Source organism: Melospiza melodia, chromosome 3 (assembly GCF_035770615.1).
Source record: "Melospiza melodia melodia isolate bMelMel2 chromosome 3, bMelMel2.pri, whole genome shotgun sequence".
Lineage (NCBI taxonomy): Eukaryota > Metazoa > Chordata > Aves > Passeriformes > Passerellidae > Melospiza > Melospiza melodia.
The window spans coordinates 21,710,786-21,730,225 of record NC_086196.1 but is presented as its reverse complement, the minus strand read 5'-3'; the positions used below and the strand labels follow the sequence as shown (position 1 = coordinate 21,730,225).

The 19,440-nt window shown below is 40.5% G+C and overlaps 2 protein-coding genes across 2 annotated transcripts in view; one reads left to right on the top strand and one right to left on the bottom strand.

Moving 5' to 3' along the window:
• Positions 1-867: 867 nt before the first annotated feature.
• MEP1A (meprin A subunit alpha) lies at positions 868-13,937 on the top strand. The gene is made up of 14 exons (XM_063150960.1): positions 868-936; positions 1,021-1,045; positions 1,143-1,190; positions 1,857-1,897; positions 2,004-2,082; positions 2,403-2,520; positions 3,887-4,062; positions 5,694-5,915; positions 6,848-6,997; positions 9,576-9,791; positions 10,666-11,131; positions 12,535-12,701; positions 13,225-13,423; positions 13,790-13,937. The coding sequence occupies exons 1-14, from the start codon at positions 868-870 to the stop codon at positions 13,935-13,937; spliced, it is 2,124 nt and encodes a 707-aa protein (XP_063007030.1).
• An 841-nt stretch (positions 13,938-14,778) lies between these two features.
• ADGRF5 (adhesion G protein-coupled receptor F5) overlaps positions 14,779-19,440 on the bottom strand; it is a 41,052-nt gene continuing 36,390 nt past the window's right edge. The window contains exons 19-22 of the mRNA XM_063150958.1: positions 18,655-18,696; positions 18,497-18,556; positions 16,572-16,656; positions 14,779-15,764 (exon numbers count right to left, since the gene is read on the bottom strand). Coding sequence (XP_063007028.1) covers positions 15,685-15,764; positions 16,572-16,656; positions 18,497-18,556; positions 18,655-18,696 — 267 coding nt within the window. The 3' untranslated portion in view covers positions 14,779-15,684. The remainder of the gene's footprint in view (positions 15,765-16,571; positions 16,657-18,496; positions 18,557-18,654; positions 18,697-19,440) is intronic.

Genomic DNA, 19,440 nt, shown 5'->3' with positions numbered 1-19,440 from the left:
GGTGTCATGGCACAGCCCTTCTCTGCTAATTGCTGAACACAGAGGTGAACATCCTCACATCCAGGACTTGTAATTTCAGATGTGAAATGGAGGAGCAGGATTCCATGCCTAAGCTAAAGGCACTCAGGCACTCCAGGGCACATGGGGGCTGTGGGAATACTGATGCACAGCAAACTAGAGATTTATGGAGCCCTTCCTGACCCATGTTCCTGAGAAAGAAGATAGCAAGATACAGGACAAGAGTTTGTGATCTCTGAAACCCACCTGGAAGGCCAAGGATTACAGCTCTAAGTGACTGTTCTGGAGGCTGAGGGTGGCAGGTTGTGCATGGAGCATCAGCTCTGGGATGGGATCAGCTGAGCAAAGACACTGTCAGGGGATTCACAATCATATCTCTCTTACTTCTAATCTTTACAATGTGGTGTTAATTATTAATTGAAAGCAGCACTGGGCCAAATTCTAATGGCACTGGAGTGCTATAAAACTGGAAGAATTCTGCCTAAGAGCGTGGCTTTTCTCCTGTGCAGTCAAGGTGATAATGGTGACAGAAAACAAACACAGGGGAAGGAGTCAGCAACTTTGGGCCAGAGGAGAAGCTGTCATGTGAAGCCTGGGTGTGTCTTTCACCAGCTGCACTGAAGACATGAAGTTACCACATTCCTCTCTGTAATTTTCCTCCAAATGGACTTAGGTAGCTGATAAGAGCAATGCCAGCAATTGCCATTCAGGAAGAAATCTAACTGTTATAATAATGTTTCAAAGGTGAAAAGTCTGATGCTTATTGGCTGAAGCTCCATGGAAAGCTCAGCAATGTGCCCTATATATTGCCAGAGATGAGAGGGAGCAGTTTCTGTTCCCTCTGCAAAAATGGGCTCCAGCATCTTCCCACTCTGTGTGACACTTCTGCTGTGTTCTGTCTATGGTTCTCCAGTCTCTGTGAGTAAAACCTGATTTCTATAGGCTCCTCTCAGTCCAGAGGCATCTCATACCTTATACTGGTTGTATTCCATTCTCCTCCAGGTGGGACAGCTCTCCAGTGAAGCTGGTAAGTGCTGTGTGAGCTGGTTTGAGTTCCGAAGCATTTCCTTCTGCTTGCTGTGAGCCACCACATCTGAACACTTTATGGTTTGACTGTCTTGCAGATGCTGGAGCTGGTGAGGTATTCAAAGACATTCCCCAAATCAACTTGGGTGAGTTCACATCTAAATTCTCATGAGGCCTGAAGAGTCGTGAGCATAATGCTGAATTTTCAGTATTGTCAAGAAGACTGATGGTCAGGTAGCTCATGGTAACAAGAGAATGAAAATCAAGTGAGCTCAGAACTCTCCGTGACACCTGAATATTTCCTGGATTGTAAGTCTATGTGAACAAAGGATGCAGATGCCTTTTGTTTCTGAATTTTGGACAGACCCATGGTGCTAAGGCAGAAAAACACTGTATGATTCGGAAGGACTCTGCAGCCCCAGCTGCATTTTCTGTCCCTCTCTATATGATTTTTATAAAGTTTTGCAAACATGTTTTGCTGTACAACTTAGATGTTTATTGGTCACTGTTCCATTGTGTGACTCTTGTCACTGCCTGAGAGCAAGCAGAGCTCATCAAAGGTGACCACAGATATTTGTGCCACCACAAAGGCACTGCCAGGAAGACATTGTCATGAAGTAAATATCGAGTAGAAACTAGAAACTGCTGTTACTTTTATTGTTACCTGTAACTCAGTGTATAGAGGCTGGTCCTTATTTATTTTCTGTAGATGCCCAAGGACATTAACTTTGTATAAGCAGGTTCAATGTGGTTTATGAAATGAAATATATTTGAAATTCATTGACACTATTTTTGATTAAATACCATTTCAGCTGCTGGACTGGACCTCTTTCAGGGTGATATCTTGCTCCCTGTAAGTAACTAAAAGCTTTCTGTTGCTTGTCCTAATTGTATTTTTGCTACAAATCAGCCCATCTCCCTACAGTAGGTACCTCACCAGCTGTTAATTCCCTTTTCAGAAAAATCAGCGAAATGCCTTAAGAAATGAGATCTACAGATGGAAGTTCCCCATTCCCTATATTCTGGGTGATGACCTAGGTAACACAGACACTTTATTCAGATTTTATCTCCAATCCTTATTTGCACTGCAGACACTATGATTAAAATTTTGCCTTTTTCAGAACTGTTTCAAATTAAAAATGTTAAACTTCACTAATAACTACTTATTGTAGTCTTGTTTATATCAAAATTGTTTTTCTTTCTTCTACAGCTAACATAGCAAACTACAATTTAATAAAATTCAATAATTTCTCTTTTCAATAATTTTTCCTTTGCTTCCACATGTGTATCTGTACATATCTTACCTCTCCAAGGTGAACAAACTGCAATGTAGTAAAGGTTCAGTCCTTGTTTTCCAGACCTGAATGCCAAAGGGGTCATTCTCCAGGCATTTGAAATGTTCCGCCTGAAGTCCTGCATTGATTTCAAGCCATATGAGGGAGAAAGATCCTACATTTTCTTTAGCAAGCAAGATGGGTAAGGATAATATCAATTTCTGTTTAGTTTTGCCAGGCAGAATCAGCTGGGAACTCATTCCATTTGACTTCAGCAGTCTAAAGGTTTGCTGCCAGCAGACAAAAAGAGGCCGCCAGCAAAGCAGCTCACCTTAGACTCTTAGACAAAAAGCTCGCAAGCAGCTGCTCCCTCTGCTGACTGCGGTTTGGAGGAGGAGTTCTGAAGGTGAAGCCCAGCCTCTCCGGGTTTTCATCAACTACTTCCACTTTTCCATCTAGAGTTGTTTTCCATTTTGATGAAGACCTCCATGTACATCCTTTTAACTTACCAAGAATGTGAATAACTAGAAGTTAAGTCTGGAAATTTTTGGAAGGCAGACAAAAAAAAAGAAAAAAAAAGAAAAGAGAGAAAAAAAAAAGGAAAGGAAAGGAAAGGAAAGGAAAGGAAAGGAAAGGAAAGGAAAGGAAAGGAAAGGAAAGGAAAGGAAAGGAAAGGAAAGGAAAGGAAAGGAAAGGAAAGGAAAGGAAAGGAAAGGAAAGGAAAGGAAAGGAAAGGAAAGGAAAGGAAAGGAAAGGAAAGGAAAGGAAAGGAAAGGAAAGATAATCTATTATAATATTTCTATTGTTTTGATATGGCTCCTTGTTAATGAACAGTCTCTCAAAATCTGAAAGGGTTTTATGCACAGAGAGTCAAGTTTTTCAAGAATTGAAAGGATTTATTTCCTACAGCTAAGTATGTTCTGGAAGAAAATGTAGAAAAGCACAATAATCTCACTGTATCAGCTGTGAATATTTCTTGTTTTCCCAGAAGTTCATGTTTCTGCCTTCATCTCTTCCTTGAGTGTCCTACAACACTTCTCTTACAAGTTTACAAGCATCATGATTTTTGACAAGCCAGTGTTGAAGATCTTAATACTAGAAATGTATTTTCACACCTCTGGCCAATGCAAAGCATGGTTGCTGTTAAAAAGGACCAAATGTTGCTGTTCTAAATACTCCTGGGTCTTTTCTCTAGCTCAAGTTATTGCAAAAATGCTCAGCCTGTTTCCATGAATTTACTGTTTCCATGTAGGTTGCGTGTTTTATGTTTCTTGGCCAAATGGCAGCTGATGCAGGACAAAACTTCTGTGGCTTTCAAAAATGCAGGGTGATCTTCCCTGACACAGAGGACAAGTAATGAAGTGATGGTTTCTGGGGCTTAGTCTGCTTTCAGACTGGAGTATTTTTAGGGTATCAAGGCACGTGGTCAGCATCCAAATAATGATTAATGTGACTCCTTTCATATTAAAACCTTTTACAATCTTACTCTAAATCCAGTGAGCAAATTCAAAAGTTAAATAGAGAGAAGAAAACTACTGAACAGAGAGTAAGCTCTCCCTTTTTCTCAGGTGTTGGTCCATGGTGGGGAACCAGCAGACTGGACAGAACCTCTCAATTGGGTCAGGGTGTGACTACAGAGCAATTGTGGAACATGAGATCCTGCACGCTTTGGGATTTTACCATGAGCAGTCGAGGATGGACCGGGATGACTACGTCAATATCTGGTGGGATGAAATTATTGAAGGTGGGTTTTAACGTTCAAGTTACATTTTGCAAAGTGTAGATTTATCAATATCCCATTTTCACTTCTAGATTTAAAGACCTTCCTAAGGATAGAGTTTTAGAAAACAGTGAACCACATCTGAGACCACTGTAATTAATAAATTTTGGTGCAACTTCTCTGGTCAAGCCCGGACATTATTTAAGGCCAGAAGAGAGAGGCCCTGCTTGGAAATCAGGACTTTTATTTCCCCTTGGCTCTTGGACTGCTCTGGTCTCTTATTTTAAACAAATTACTTCCCCTCTATGAATCTATTTCCTTTTACCATGTAATGCAAATTGTAAACTTACTTAGATTATGAGTTTTGAGGTAGCTCTTCTGTAGGCATGATCCTTCCAAAATCTGAAAGACTTTATATTCAGAGATTCAGGCTTTCCTGAAACTGAAAATATTCACTTTACACATGAAAAAACCCTTAAAATTATTAGAGCAGATGGGAAATATGAAGTAGGGCTCTGTCTTGCTCTCCCCTACCCAGGTGTGTCTGCAGACTCTTGCCTTCAGGTTCAGTATCACCATATTCAGGAGCTTTATGAGTTTCAACAAACTCTTCACAGTCCTCCTGATCCTTAGACAGTTTTTCCTGTTGTCCCCTGTGAGATCTGATTCTGTATTACATAACAATGATATATTTGAAAAAGAGTGACTAGAAGAGAGTATTTTAAAAAATTGTGATAAAAGGTGCAATTCAAGTCTCTGTAAGAAAACAATTCTAAGCTCCATATAATCTCAAGCCTTGAACTGAAGACCTTTGTGATTTGCAGAAGGGGAGGGCAGCTGTTAAGCAGAGAAAGTGTAACTACCCACCAACACAGTCGTGTGCTGTTTTGGCTTTGAAAAAGAATGCTAAATATTCTAAAAACATTACTTGCAATTGTAAATGCTGGCAAGCTCTTTTTACTTCTATACCAAAGTATGTGAAATGACTCTCTCTCTTTGCCCTAGCACACACCTTCATCATAATGAAAAACTTTCTCTAGGTACAAATTACTTCACCAAGAAACCATGAGAAACCTCTTTCCAACAGCCATTTCAGTAGAAATATCATATCAATGTTGTAAATCTAGGGTAAAAATATCTTTTCCCCCAGAGATTGCTAGGGCATTATTTATTTCAAAGAAGAGCAGAACCTGAAGACACTTCTGGGCTTTCATATTTGTTTCCTTTATGAGTTTCAGGGCCTCTCCTTCTCCATATATGATCTAATACCTGGAAAATGTTTGCATCAATATTCACAGATTCTGAATAGAGTACATTAATCCTTAAACTTAATCCTTCAGGATCATTACTGTTAAACCATTCCTATTAATTCTAATCTCACCTCCTATCTATTCCATTTTTTACAGCTCATTGATATTAATTTTTGAATTTACTGAAGTCACCTGTGACTTCAGTAGTGGAAATGCAATCCAAAGGCTCTGCTTTGTTGTCCAAATGGCAAACACAAATCTTGCTAAATTTTAATATTTTGTTGTGAAGTAATTGCTTTGGGGTATATAATTTGTGCCTTAGAAAATTGTATCCAAGGGGAGATGGTAATGCCATTTCCTTTCCATTTTCTCTAAAATGGAAGCACTTTTCTGTTTTTTTACCAGGCAAAGAGCACAATTTTGTGAAGTATGATGACACCTACATCACTGATCTGAACACCCCCTATGACTACGAATCAGTGATGCACTATCAACCATTTTCATTTAACAAAAATGAAAGCGTCCCCACAATCACAGCAAAGATACCAGCGTTTGATGACATTATTGGACAACGTCTAGACTTCAGTGCCATTGACCTGGAAAGACTGAATCGCATGTACAACTGCAGTAAGTCAGAATTTAACCATGGCAAACAATTTCTTAGGTTGTACTTGAGCCAGGCTGGTTCATCTCCTTTATGTCTCTAAACTCACAAAAGCTCTTCTCAGATGTGCTTGTAGAGGCATGAGACAGGACCTGTAGTGTGCAGATAAACACAATCAGTTTGTTCCCTTCTCATCCCTTTTTGGCTCTTCTCACTGTCATAATTTTAGGAAAGATTAGTCAAGGAAAGTCAAACCATCCACACTTTTTCTTCCATGCTGCTCCCAGGAGTTCAGACCTGTGGTTGTGTTCTGCTTGTGGTGTGTGGGCAGCCTTGTGCTTTTTGAGGTGAATGCAACTGCACTTTGTCCTCTTTTACTGACATTTGGACTTAATCAGATTATTTTGCACCTGAGATTGCCTAGGTCTAGAGTCCCACACTGCCTAGGTGTTTGCTGAGCTGGTTGATATTATCACTGATCATGGTTGTTCATGAGAAGTTACTGTCCCCTTGGTGTTGCCAGCAGGAACATCACCTTGAAGGCAAACTCATCTGAACCAGCCCAAGGTAACTGGGTGGACTTTGCTTGGAGTGGAAGGACAGAGCTCAGGTTAATGAGAGAAACTGCTATGAAGAACAATAACCTCAGCTGAGGAATGGTTAAATACCGCAAGGCTGGCAAAGAGAGACAAAGACAGTCACCATCTGTCACTTCCACTGGGGGCTTATTAACCTTCAGCAAAGAGGTCAAAGATTGTTGTCTTTATCCAGGGAATCCCTCCAGGAATCAAATGTTTCCTCTTTTGAGTCATTGGGCTCACATCTGCTAACGTGAGGGTTGTCTTATCTACAGGATGGTTATACTACTGTAAACAACCCCCCCCCAAAATTAAAGAAGAAATTTTAATGAGCTAGAAGCTCACTCTGAGGTGACCATGTGTGTATTTTTTTTCAGCTTCAACTCACACCTTTTTGGACCAGTGTTCTTTTGAGCTTGAAAACATCTGTGGTATGATCCAGGGCACCAAGCATGACCAAGACTGGGTCCATCAAAAGGGCAGTGTGATGGGGCAGGAGGACCACACACTTTCTGGGCGCTGTAGAGGTAAAAGAAGGGAAAAAAACACTTTCTGAGCTGGGTTTCCCCAGGGCTGACTACAATAATGGGTTCAGAGAAGTTGGTAAAGACTCTAGAAAGTTTTTGCATTCCCACTCTCACCAAACTTTTTCAATGTAGTGGAATGTTGTCCACACCAGGAAGATCAAAGGGGACAAAGAACAATCTGAACCAGAGGTCTTTTAAATATAACCTGGAAAACAATTTACTGCAACTTCCAAAGTCTGTGGAAGAGTTATATTACCTCATGATAAGAATCATACAGCACTTGTTGCCACTCATAAATGTTGTGTTTGCAATGCAAATGGGAAGTTAAGCTTGTGGAATTCTACTTCTGGAAGTAGAAGAAAGTTGCAAAGATTTTATGATAGGAGTTCAGGGATAATTTTTATTTTGATGTGGTAATTTCACCATTTTTGAAAGGAAGACATTCTCAAAAATAGAGCAGTGAGTCTCAGTCACAGTGTGCTAGTTTACAGCTGAGAATAAGGATTAAATCCCAACAGGCTGTTCTGAAAAGCAATAGCTGAATTTGTCATTGTTTAGACAGGGTAAACTACTACACAATTCCAAGATAAAAGTGACTTCTGTGGTAAATTTTGGCTCAGTAGAGGGAGAGGGACTCCTGACTTAAAGCACATTCCTTTGCTTTGTTACTCTTTGTCTTGCTGCACTCAGGAGTAGTTTATTCCCCCCAAATGATCCACCAACTGGAAATAACAGGTGTGATTAGCAACCTTTATAATTGTTGTTGTTAACAACCTTTTATAATGTTGATAGCAATGGATCAGGCCCAAGAATATAACTCAAGAAAACCACCTGATATTTTCTAGAAATACATACTTCTAACCCTCAGCTCATTATGAATTCTTAATTCCTTCTCTCATCTTTCTTACCCTGTACAGTACAATTGTAAATGAAAAAGATAATTTAAATGAGTTTTTGAGATTATCACATCTGCCTGAACTGGACACTTAATGTGCCCTTAGGTTTTAACATCCAGCAACTCAGTCCAAAATAAGCATCAATGTTTTTTTTAAGAGTTAATGGAGAGGGGTGGGTGCCTCTGAGGATCTCCAGAGGGTAGAAATGAATTGCATGGGAAGAGAGTGTCTCTCCTTTTGGCACCTCCAAAGGGTCATTGACACCATCAGGAGTTTCTGACATTTTTGAGAACTGGTTCTGCAATCATTTCAAGTGGGGGCAAATTTAGGTTTCTAACATAGATGGATCCTATTTTCCCCATATAGTTTTGATATTCTGGGTATTTGACTAATTGCTGGCTAAACTGAAGGAGAGAAAGTACAGCTAAACATTTAGGGAGTCTGCTGAAGTCTGCCATATTCTAATTGCCATAGGTACTTAACATTGCCTTTATTTGACTTTCTTATCGAAAAGGAGGTAGAGTCTAGATCATTTGGGTGTTTGTTACTATAACAATTGCAACAACAGGCTCACAGCCCTGCTTCTCACTTGGAGCAAGAGTTAAAATAAGTTTAACTGTTGGTTAAGTGTCATACATTGCATAGAACAATCTCTAACAAGGTTTCTGTGGACATGAGTTCAAAATATTGCTGCCATATGGAAGTGAATGAAGATAATTCCCCAGACTGATTAGAGAGAACCTGATAAGCAGCTCAAGACCCTTCACTAACCCTGCAGGAAGCTGCACTGCCTTTATGCAGCTGCAGGTATAACTGTTGGAACGAGATTATCTTAAGGTTCTTCCCAACCCAAACCATCCTGTGATTCTAAGATATGTTATCTTGGACAAGAGTCCATGGAACTTTCACACAACAGCAAAAAAATTAACTTATTAATTTAACCATTGACTAAATTGAATAACTAAAATGTAACACAATACAAATAAAACCTGACAATTTTGTGTGATACCAAGATATGATAGGTGTGCAAATGGTGAATCCTTGTAAGTAGGAGGATAAAAGTAGACACTTCAAAATTAAAGAAAAGAACATTTCAAAAATGTTAATGGAAAATAGAGGAGCAGGAATTCTTAAGTAATTTTCTTATGGTGAGTCATTGAGTTTTGAAGTGTTTGGGCAAGCTGTAAAAAAAGACCTTCTGCATGTTCAAGATCAGGACAATGTTTTCTGTCCAACCCCTGCTTATTATCTTTATTGCTGATAAGATAAGAAATTATCTTACTCTTTACAAGGTAATATAGCACATGACCTCTAAGATCTCATTTTTGGATTATCTTCAGTATAAATCAAATTTTAAAAAATGTATCTCCTTATTGCTTGTCGTCAACACTGAATTCTCTGCTTCATATATCTCTGACATTCCAGAGGAGTCCAAATTCCAATTAGACCAACAAATGCACAACTGACATGAGCTGACAGCAGTGAGTTCCATATATATGCTGAACTGCTACTCCTGTTCTTGTCCCAGTCTGTCTTGGATGGTTGTCACATGTCCTTTATTGTTCATGTTAAGTACTGCTCTGCTGTTTACTAAAAATGCGTAAATGAAATGATCAATTTACACCATGCAGCTTTGCAGGAAATGTGTAAACAGACAGTGACAGATTATCCTTTATTCCCAGATGCTGGCTACTTCATGTACTTCAACACCAACTCTGGCCAGGCAGATGAGGTGGCAGTCCTAGAGTCCCGAATTCTTTATCCAAAGAGAACTCAACAGTGCCTCCAGTTCTTCTACAGGACCACAGGAAGCCCTTCTGACAAGCTGATCATCTGGCTGAAAGAGGACGATGGCACTGGGAACATTCGTAAGATGAGGAAAATTCAAACCTTTCAAGGTAATTCTGGAAATAAGATGAATATTTGAGTAAAGAGGAGGAGTTGTCATACTCTGCCCATGACTGACTCAGAAACCAAAAGATTTTCCCAAAGTTACCAGGATACCTTGCCATACAGCTAAGAATTTTGGTATTACATGAGCACATTTAGCAGAGAAACTCTGGGTTGTAATAATGTAATTTTAGTGCTTCACAGTATAAGTCACAACATTCCTAATATTACGTTGCACTCAGTGACTGAGAGGGACCCCAGGCCACGCTGGAGACCAGCTGACTGTGTCTCCACTGGCTGCTATATGATCTAAGAGTGGGCTTTCAGGTGTAAAATACCTGTGCTCCTTTGCAGCCAGTAAGAATCCCAGACTGACTTTTAGACAGTTGGGAAAAGCATATGCAGTTTTGGAAATGTGAACTGGATTCCCACTTTGGGTGATTTGCTAAATAGGACAAACTCACCCACTGAAGCTCCATGTGATTTATGTGGTCAAAACACAAGACCTGTCATAATCTGCCTACGTGAGGCTGCCGCAGTTTACAGTGAAGGATAAATACATGAAAAATTGTTGGGAACACATTGGGTCACTGATTCCCATCCTCTTGTTTAATCTTAACCTTAGGCTGTTGTCCTTTGTATTGGAGGCTGTCATTCCCTAACATGTGAGGAATTCCTTGTACAACATGTCCAAAGCATTTAGATGACAAAACAATGTGGATATATTTTAGTCACAATATCAACTTAAGATCTCTGGCCTTCAGGACTCTGTGAGGAGTCCAGTTGTCTAAAAGTCCAGCTGAGATGGACAGTTAGGGGCAAGTTGCTTTATAATATCTCTAATCCCACCGATGGAAATGTTTTTCTTTCCTTTTACCAAAGCGGACAGTGACTCCAGCTGGAAGATTGCCCACGTAACCCTCAACGCTCAGAAGAAATTCCGTTACCTCTTCCAAGGACTGAAGGGCAACCCCAGCTCTTCACTGGGTGGGATTGCTATTGATGATGTGACTCTGACAGAGACCCCCTGTCCCACAGCTGTGTGGGTCATTCGCAACTTCAGCAAAATCCTTGAGAACTCATCCATCAGCCTTGTTGAAAGCCCCAGGTTTTACAGCCCCGAGGGTTATGGGTTTGGCATCAGCGTGTTGCCCAACTACCAGAACAGTAGCTACGCTCGTGTTGCCTTCCACCTGTGCAGTGGAGAGAACGATGCAGTTCTGGAGTGGCCGGCTCTGAACCGCCAGGTCATACTCACAGTGCTGGACCAGGACCCCGATGCCCTGAAAAGGATGTCCTCAAGCAGAAGCTTCACCACAAGCAAGGACCATGTTGTCTCAGGTAAGGGGTGTCATAAATGCCTGGAGGAATGTTGGCAATGACAGCCAAGGAATCTGAGCAAGAGGACTGAGTGTAGGACTCAGAGCTGAGAAACTTTGGCCGTATTTCCCAATTTGGGACACTTTGCTGTGCACATCTTCCCTGTGTGGGACTCAGAATTCCTGCCTGTGAAAGATTGTATAAGATGAAAAGTGACATATATAAGGTTGATGTTATTATGAACAATACCTGGGATATCTGAGCTTGACTCTAAATATAGATTTTGCCCAAGAGCTGGCAATTCCCTTTCTACCTGTGGTTTGTCCATTGTGATAGGTGACACATCATCACAGGTTGACGGAATGACAGCAGGGTGCAGTATTCTGTCACTAAACAATAATTTAAGTTAAAACTGTATTTTGGAGGCTCAGTCAACTTCAACACACACTCAGGGAACCTCAGCCTACATGGTCTGAATGCACAACATTCACCCTTTCTCATGGATGTGTCAATTCAGAATTGTTCAGCCTGGAGAATAGAAGGCTGAACAATCAGGGGGACCTAGTTGTGGCCTTCCAATACCTGAAGGGAGCCTGCAAGAAAAATGGAGAGAGACAATTTACAAAAGCACAGAGTGCCAGGACAAAAGGGAATTGTCTCCAAACTGAAAGAGAGCAGGTTTAGATTGGATATTAGGAAGAAATTCTTTACAGTTAGGATGATGGGGCACTAGAACAGGCTGCCCAGAAAAACTGTGGATGCCCCATCCCTGGAAGGACTCAAAGCCAGGCTGGATGGGATTTGGAGCAACCTATTTTAGTGGAAGGTATCCCTGCCCATGGCAGGGGGTTGGAATGATATGATCTTTTAGGTGTCTTCCAATCCAAACTTTTCTGTGATTCCATGATGGAAATTAGAATAATAGGAAAAAACTGAGTTTGTACATAATAAAATGCTGCACATGAATTTTCATTCCTTTCTACTTTTTTTCTAGTGGAATTTAAGTACATGCTTTTTCAGTAGGAGTTTTTTAACCCTAAATATGAATATGTTTAACAAAATCATAGTAATGACAAAAATCAGCTAAATTCTAAACCATAGGTGCCTACAAACTGGTCTGGGAGTGTCCTTACTCAGGAGGGAACTCTTAGCTGGTAACAGTGAGGAGGTAATTTGTGTTTGTTTAGTTCTCAGGGAAAAAGAAGTTGTGGAATTTCAATGGCCTCTTATAGACTAAGAATCCTCATGCAGACCTGACCTGAAGATCACCTGGCACCTTTAGTTTGTCAGTCCTCTGGGATTTGTTTGGGAAATTCAGGCCTGACCTTGATTTTATAGCATAAATCACCTTTAACACAGTAATGCAGGAAAAAGTTATGTTGTACTTTGAGATGCACAGCTTTGTGGTTCTCATTTTCCCTTTGCAGGTAGTGGAACTATAATATGGGATAAACCATCAATTGCTGGAAGGTTTGATGAGTCGTGCAATTGCTACAGAAGTGTAACCTGGGGGTGGAATACCTTCATATCTCACAGCCAGCTGAGACGAAGAAGCTTCCTGAAAAATGATGACCTTATTATCTTTGCAGAATTTAATGGTAAGGACCCCTTTCCTGATTCTTCTTACAAAAGGGGTGATTCTTTCTATTTTCATACATTCAAATAACTCTTGACACCTGTCTCCAAGATCTCTTCTAATGGGGATCAACTTTAAAAAGCATTTCTGTGTCCTAGTGTCAGGTGGGTGAGGTTGACTAAAGTGATTGTGAGTTAAGAGGGATCTAAATGGCAGTGAGTTTTGAAATGTGAACTACCCTGACCAGTATCTATGTCCCTTCTAAGCACCGAACATACTAAAGGCCATCCCCACTGTTTGTTTCCAAATAGAACAGCCTCATAGAACATCACAGATTTACCTAACTAGTTTCTGTAATTTCAATATGATTTTCTATCGTGTGATTTAAATACACAGAACTTGTGGTGGTACAGCAAGAGCTCTGTTAAGGGAAAATGGACAAGGAGCATCTTCTGGTGTAGAAAGCATCCTTTGAGCCCCTGATTTAAGGCATGCTACATATAGCATCATTCACTGATTCTGATGTCTTTCTCCTTTTTTTAAAGATATAATTCACCTCAATAACACAGAAGTTCCTGTTGAACCTGTGCAATCTGCCCTTATGGAAGGCCTCGTGCTTGAAAGGCAGAAGAGAGCAGTCCAGGACATGGAGCCCATCCAAGCCCATCTGCCAGACCCGTGTGACCCAAACCCTTGTCAGAATGATGGAATCTGTGTGAATGTGAAAGGAAAAGCAAGCTGCAGGTACCACAGACCTCCTCCCTCCTTGTCCTGGCTCTCTTCTTCAAGTAATGCAGCTAAAAATTACTCAGAGCTACAGACCTCAGAGGTCTAAGCCATCAGGTTGTCAAGGAGTAGTAGAAACAAAATACTTTGCCACAGTTGCTAGTTCCTTCCAGCAGTCAGGAGGGCAGGTTTCTCAGCATAAAGCAAAGAAGCCCCATTCTCTGGTGCTTCCAGGGTGTGTAAATAGCCTCCTAACAAGGTAGGAATATTGTGACTTGAACCCCTCCAATGGGAACTGCTCATCTGGGATAGTGAGTGTGAGGACCTTGGGGTGAGGGCATGACAAGGCTCCTGATCCACTGAATCTGTGTTTTGTTTTCCCAGGTGCCCATCAGGACAAGCCTTCTTCTTCACTGGGGAGAGGTGTCAGTCAAGGCAAGTCCATGGGAACATCCTGGGAATGACTATTGGTGGAATTGCTGGAACCATTGTCTTAACTGTCGTCCTCATTTCCATGATGGCTAGAAGATAAAGAACTGCAGGGGGCACAAATTTCAACCTTATGAACCCATTTCAAAATGGGTTCATAAGACACCCATTTTCAAAGAAAAATTATGAATGCAACTTGGAGAAAACCAGTCATCATATGGATGAAAAGTTGTGCCAATGGCTTGGCAGCAATCTGGCTTTTTTCTGAGGGATGTGGCAATTAAAGTGTGTCATGTAGAGCTGCTATCTAATAAAAATTCACACTCCCTTTCTTGTGTGTATTTTGAAAGTTTTGTTTCTTCATCCCATAGCAAGCAGCAGTGTTGAGAGCCTATGCATTTACTCTCAGCCATGGTTCAAACTTAGATTAAATAACTGGTTGAACCTCTCAAAACACTGTTAAAAATCACACCAAAACACCTGTATTAAGATTCTGGAAATGTTCCTGCAAAAATTGCTCAAGAATCCTAGAAGGTACAGATACTTATGTAAGTCAGTACATCATCACTCACTTTCCCTGGAGCTGTGCTGGTGTACTTCCACTAATTAGCTATTACACAGAATTCATAAACTCTTGCCCATACAAAGCCATTATAAGTGCTTCTGACTGTAGAGAACAGTTTCCCATCCTGATTCACCCCAAAGTTCCAGGAACAGCTTCACCATTGACAAACACAGGCCTGATTCCCTAACAATCAAGCAGAACTGTACCACGTGGCTGAGCATTTGATATTGAACTCAAATCGAAATCTTCATGATTCTACCACATTGTATATTAAATTTTGCAACATTTGTGTGCATTATAAATACTTTTCAGGTTCTTCTGAAGACAGGGGTCCTGCCTTTAAAGGTGTACAGGCTTGAAAAAAATGGTTCCACAAATGTAGTATTAGAGCAATAATTTATATAAAACCATTCATCCTGCCTGGCACATGATGATTTATATTCACTATAGAACTTATTCTCTGAGTCCTTCAAGCGTGTTTCTCCTCTGAGAGAAGACCCAAACATACAGACTTTATACAAGGCACTCCTTGCATTCTAAACAATTGTATGCATTAAATAAATGCAGTCCCCTCTGTGGCAGAGGGCAGCAACCATCTGTGTCTTACCACATTACATATCAAGGGAAAGAAAAATATTGTTAAGGGCATAAATCTTCCTTTTCTTCAAAAAAGTGCCACATGGAGCTTTCAGTCTTTCCATCTGAAAGAAGACCATGCAGGAATCATCACGGTCTTCATTTTATGTGAGTCAAAAGTGAAGATCTGAAATGGGCCTTCTCAGTTGGAAATTTTTAGTTCCAGAAAGTCTTAAATAGAAAGTGGAAACCACAATGGCCTTTTCAGACTCTATTAGGAGGGCAGGAGAGAAGCTGTGAGGTATTTGTGTATCTACACAGGCCTTTGGGATCATTCAGAGAGTTGATAGGGGAAATACCAAATCCACTGGACAACAACTGTGTGAAGCACTGCAATTCATGTCTCAGTACTGCATAGTGCTAAGCACCCACTTAAGGGCTGAGAGTTCCTCACTCCCAATGTCCTTTCTTGCACATGAAGGCCTTCAAATCCTTGTCATCTCTTCTGGGATTGGCAGACCTTGTAAAATTCCTCCTTTCTCAGCTTCCCTGCCTTACACATTAACCAGAAATGATTATTCCAGAAGAATTCACCAAGGCACAATTCAGTCAAAATGAAGCAGTCTGCTTCCTGGTGATTCCCAGGAGCTTTTTGTGTGTGTCTTGAAGAGGTCCTTTCAGAGTAACATGATTTAGCACTGGCAGTGCTTCAGTTAAGCAAGGAATATGCCTTGGAAGTATTTTCAGTGGAAGAGGTGGATGGCTCGGAAGAAGACACTCTGTATTTGCCTGCAAAACGAAGCACAGGGGTTAGACAAGTTGTCACTGCAAAGTAAGGACAGTGACAGCTGTGCTGGTGGCTGAGGTGGCTCTGCTTTGCCCTGCAGCCCTGGCACTACCTGGATTACAGCAGTACCAACAACCACAGAACTCAGCATGTTTGGTGACACAGCCAGGATGTGTCAGCTCGAATTCCCAACCATCCCACAGGACAATGATTTTCTCACATAAATGAAGGCACTTAGTGCTTCTCCTGGAGCACAGGGACATCCAGAGCACATTCACAGGCTCCTGAGATGAATCTCAGCTCCCTCCCTCTTATGGCCACAAGGCTCTAAACTAAGACCCAAGTGTCACTATTCTCTCTGAACAATGTGTGGATACAAAGATTGGACACTTAGAAATTAAATGTTATTTCCAGAAATGTTTTTTGCAAGATGAAGTCATAACACTAAAATGGTGATGTCCACAAAATGGCAGCCAGAGAACATTTGAAGAAATAAAGTTACAAGGTGGTGAAGAGTACATGAATGACAGATGAACTGTGCCACGATCTCATTAAGCTCAAAACAGAGCTTACTTAGTGGGATTTAGAATTGGTGAAACATCCAATAATTGTTTTAGGGATAGACAATTTCACTGCTAGCAGTATGCTACAATTGACTTATTGCAGTTTCTTTGCATTAGAAGAGTAAAAACAATCTATGGATGCATGGAGAGACAGATTAATGGATATCAGGACAGACAGATCCTGAGAGCAAGAATGAACGCCAAATCCTGTTTGTGCTTCAGTAAGGGAGATCTGTTGTCACATACCTGTTTTCCCACATAAGTTGTTAAAAGTTCTTGAAAATGGGTAGCTCATAGCAAGCATTGGTGTCACCAGGATCAGAGAGGATGACTGAAAGTGAGAAAAATGCTTTTGTCAAAAGAACTTTCTTTGTAGCCCCATTTTAGAAAAAAAAAAAAAAGGTTCCAATAAACTTTGTTTCAGTAGTATGAGCAAACAATCCACAGAAGGCAAAGCTAGATGTTTGTGAGGTATCAAGTTCACACATTTGCATGTTTATGATGGTGATGGAGGAGATCAACTTTAAAAGAAACTACAAGGCACAATCTGTTTGTCTCTAACTCTTGGCCAGGTGGATGGCTTAGGCTCCAGAGTCTGTCCTAACAGGCAGTATGGGATCCTGTTCTCTTAGCTGTGTCAGTATGGCCATTAAGGTAGCCACAATAGCCAAGATTTATGTGAATGGGGATTGCTCTTGACAGCCCGCAGGCTGAGATAATCCGAGGCAAATTTTACTTGCCACGCTAGAGGGCGCTGGAACACAACTCTTTGCAGTCCAGGAAGGACGGAAGGAAGGAACATTTTGCTGCTAAAATTGAGTTTCGTTTTTGATTCTGGAGTGGTTGGAGAATTTAACGTGATTCCTCCGTATTAAAAAAAGGCATGAAAACCACATCTTTTTCTCTTCGGTCCCCCTGTGTTATTTAGTTGCACTTTGGTGGGGGAAATAAGGCAGTGTTGTGTATTGTCACCTATATCATAAGGTGGTAGAGAAAGAAGGTAAATGAATATAAAACCCTTAATGAAAGACTTTGATATTGCTTTATTTGCTCATTCTCAGGCCTCAACAGGCTGGAGAAATGACAGGAATCTTACGACGTTCAGCAAAGGGAAGTTCAAAGTCCTCCTGCCCTCGGGGAGGAGCAAACCCAATGCCAGGACATACTCAGGGCTGTCTGATTAGGACAGAGTAAAGATGGAGCCAGACTTTTCTCCTTGGTGCCCAATGAAGGACAAGAGGCTTTGAGAACAAATAGAAATACAGGAAATCCCACTTAAGATGAAACTCTTTCACTGTGAGGGTGGTCAAACACAGGAAAAGGCTGGGCATGGAGCTTGTGGTGTCTCCATCCTTGGAGCTACTCAAACCTAACTGGACACAGCTCTGAGCTCTAGCTGACCACGCTCTGATGGGAATGTGGTGCAAGATGATCTCTGAGGGTAGTTTCCAATTTCAGCAATTCCTGTGGAAACTGGAGTGATTTGATCCAATGCTGCTCTTCTGAACTGACAGCTCAGCCTTAATGGACTCCTTAATTCCTTTGAGCCTGTGTTCTCATCTTCTTAATTATCCTTGCTTTTAAGTCGGCTTCCTAGGTCTTTAGCAATACCTGTACAGGCTCTTCTGAATAAACCCTGTTCAGATACCAATATAAAATCAAACTTTATTGTCATATAAGGATGATGCCAGCACCATTGGCAGCTCAGGAAGAGGGAGGGGTGGGTGTTGGAACTAGATGATCCTGAAGATCCATTTCAACCCAAAGCTTTCTAAGTTTCTTACACATCCTTACACACCTTTTTGTTAGGGTGTTATATATGCAGAAGTGTAAATTGAAACAATAATTCCCCAAGAAGTTCCCCTTGCATTTCTCTCAGATTGTGAATAAATAATAGTGCCAAAAATTTTCTGTTTTCTAACTAAAAGTTTTCAGTTACATTTTCTAGTTTCTTTCTTGTGGAATTTAAATCAAATGTCCATTAACTGCCTTCTCATTTTTTACCAATTAAAGTGAAAATAATGAACTTTTATAAAGGGGATATAATCATATTTATGTTGTTAGTGTCCTCTATGACTTGTTCTAATAAATAATCCAGAATTTAAAGTGCACTGGACAAAATTAGGCTACTCAGCAGTAACTGAAACGCATTTTTAGGTCAAGATTCTAACCTTTGATTGCTGTGAACTCCATTTGGATGATGAATTCCTCTTCAACAGGGCTTCTTGAATCTATTTGTTAAAAAAATTAGTCAATCAGTAAATACAGAAATTCTGTTCAAATTCCAACAGTATTTTGGCATATTGTAAGAAATAGTTGGAATCCTTACCTTCTTATCCCAGAGAGTCCCAAACACCAAAATGAATAATCCCTAGGAGACAGATAATTACATTCATTTTGATGACAGCAATCTTTAATTTCAGTATCTCATAAATATCTCTGACATTGTCCATTTAAACTATTAAATGGTACTATTTAAACTTTGAACTCTTTGATAGAGAGCATTTTTCTAACTGTTTATCACAGTTAGGGACTGCTCATTTGGCAGCTCCCCAGGCGTCGTCTATTTAAATTCTGTGTTGATCTAGTCTACAAACTGACACAGATAGTTTGGTAGCACTAAATGTATTTGGAAAAAGGAATGTGTATGTATGGAAGACATGCCCTACCTGTGCTCTCCAGACAAACTAGTAGGCTCCAAGAAAAAGGCCAGTGAGTTTGGTTTGAAGAAAACAGTTTTGATGCCACTCTTAACAATGGGAAATGTTAAGAATTCTCTTTAAAGGGAGAGTACACATAACTTTATTGTCCTTAAGAAATTTCCTTGTATTGGGATCCTACTGACCACCTAAATATGTGGCAAAAGTCATACTGACTGAAAACTCTCAATGGTATATTTTTGTCAGTTTTTCTCTTTATCATTAGTACTTCTCAGTTGATCTTGGTGACTTTCTTGTGGTTTATACTGAAACCCAAAAAAGCATAACGTGATGCCTCCAGCTGCACTGTAAATGGAAACAGGGATGCTGAAGTTTGCCCACCTGAACATAACAGGGCTGTTTTCCTGGTCTTCAGCAGTGAAGTTGATCCCAAAACTACTGGCAAAGTAGGGAGT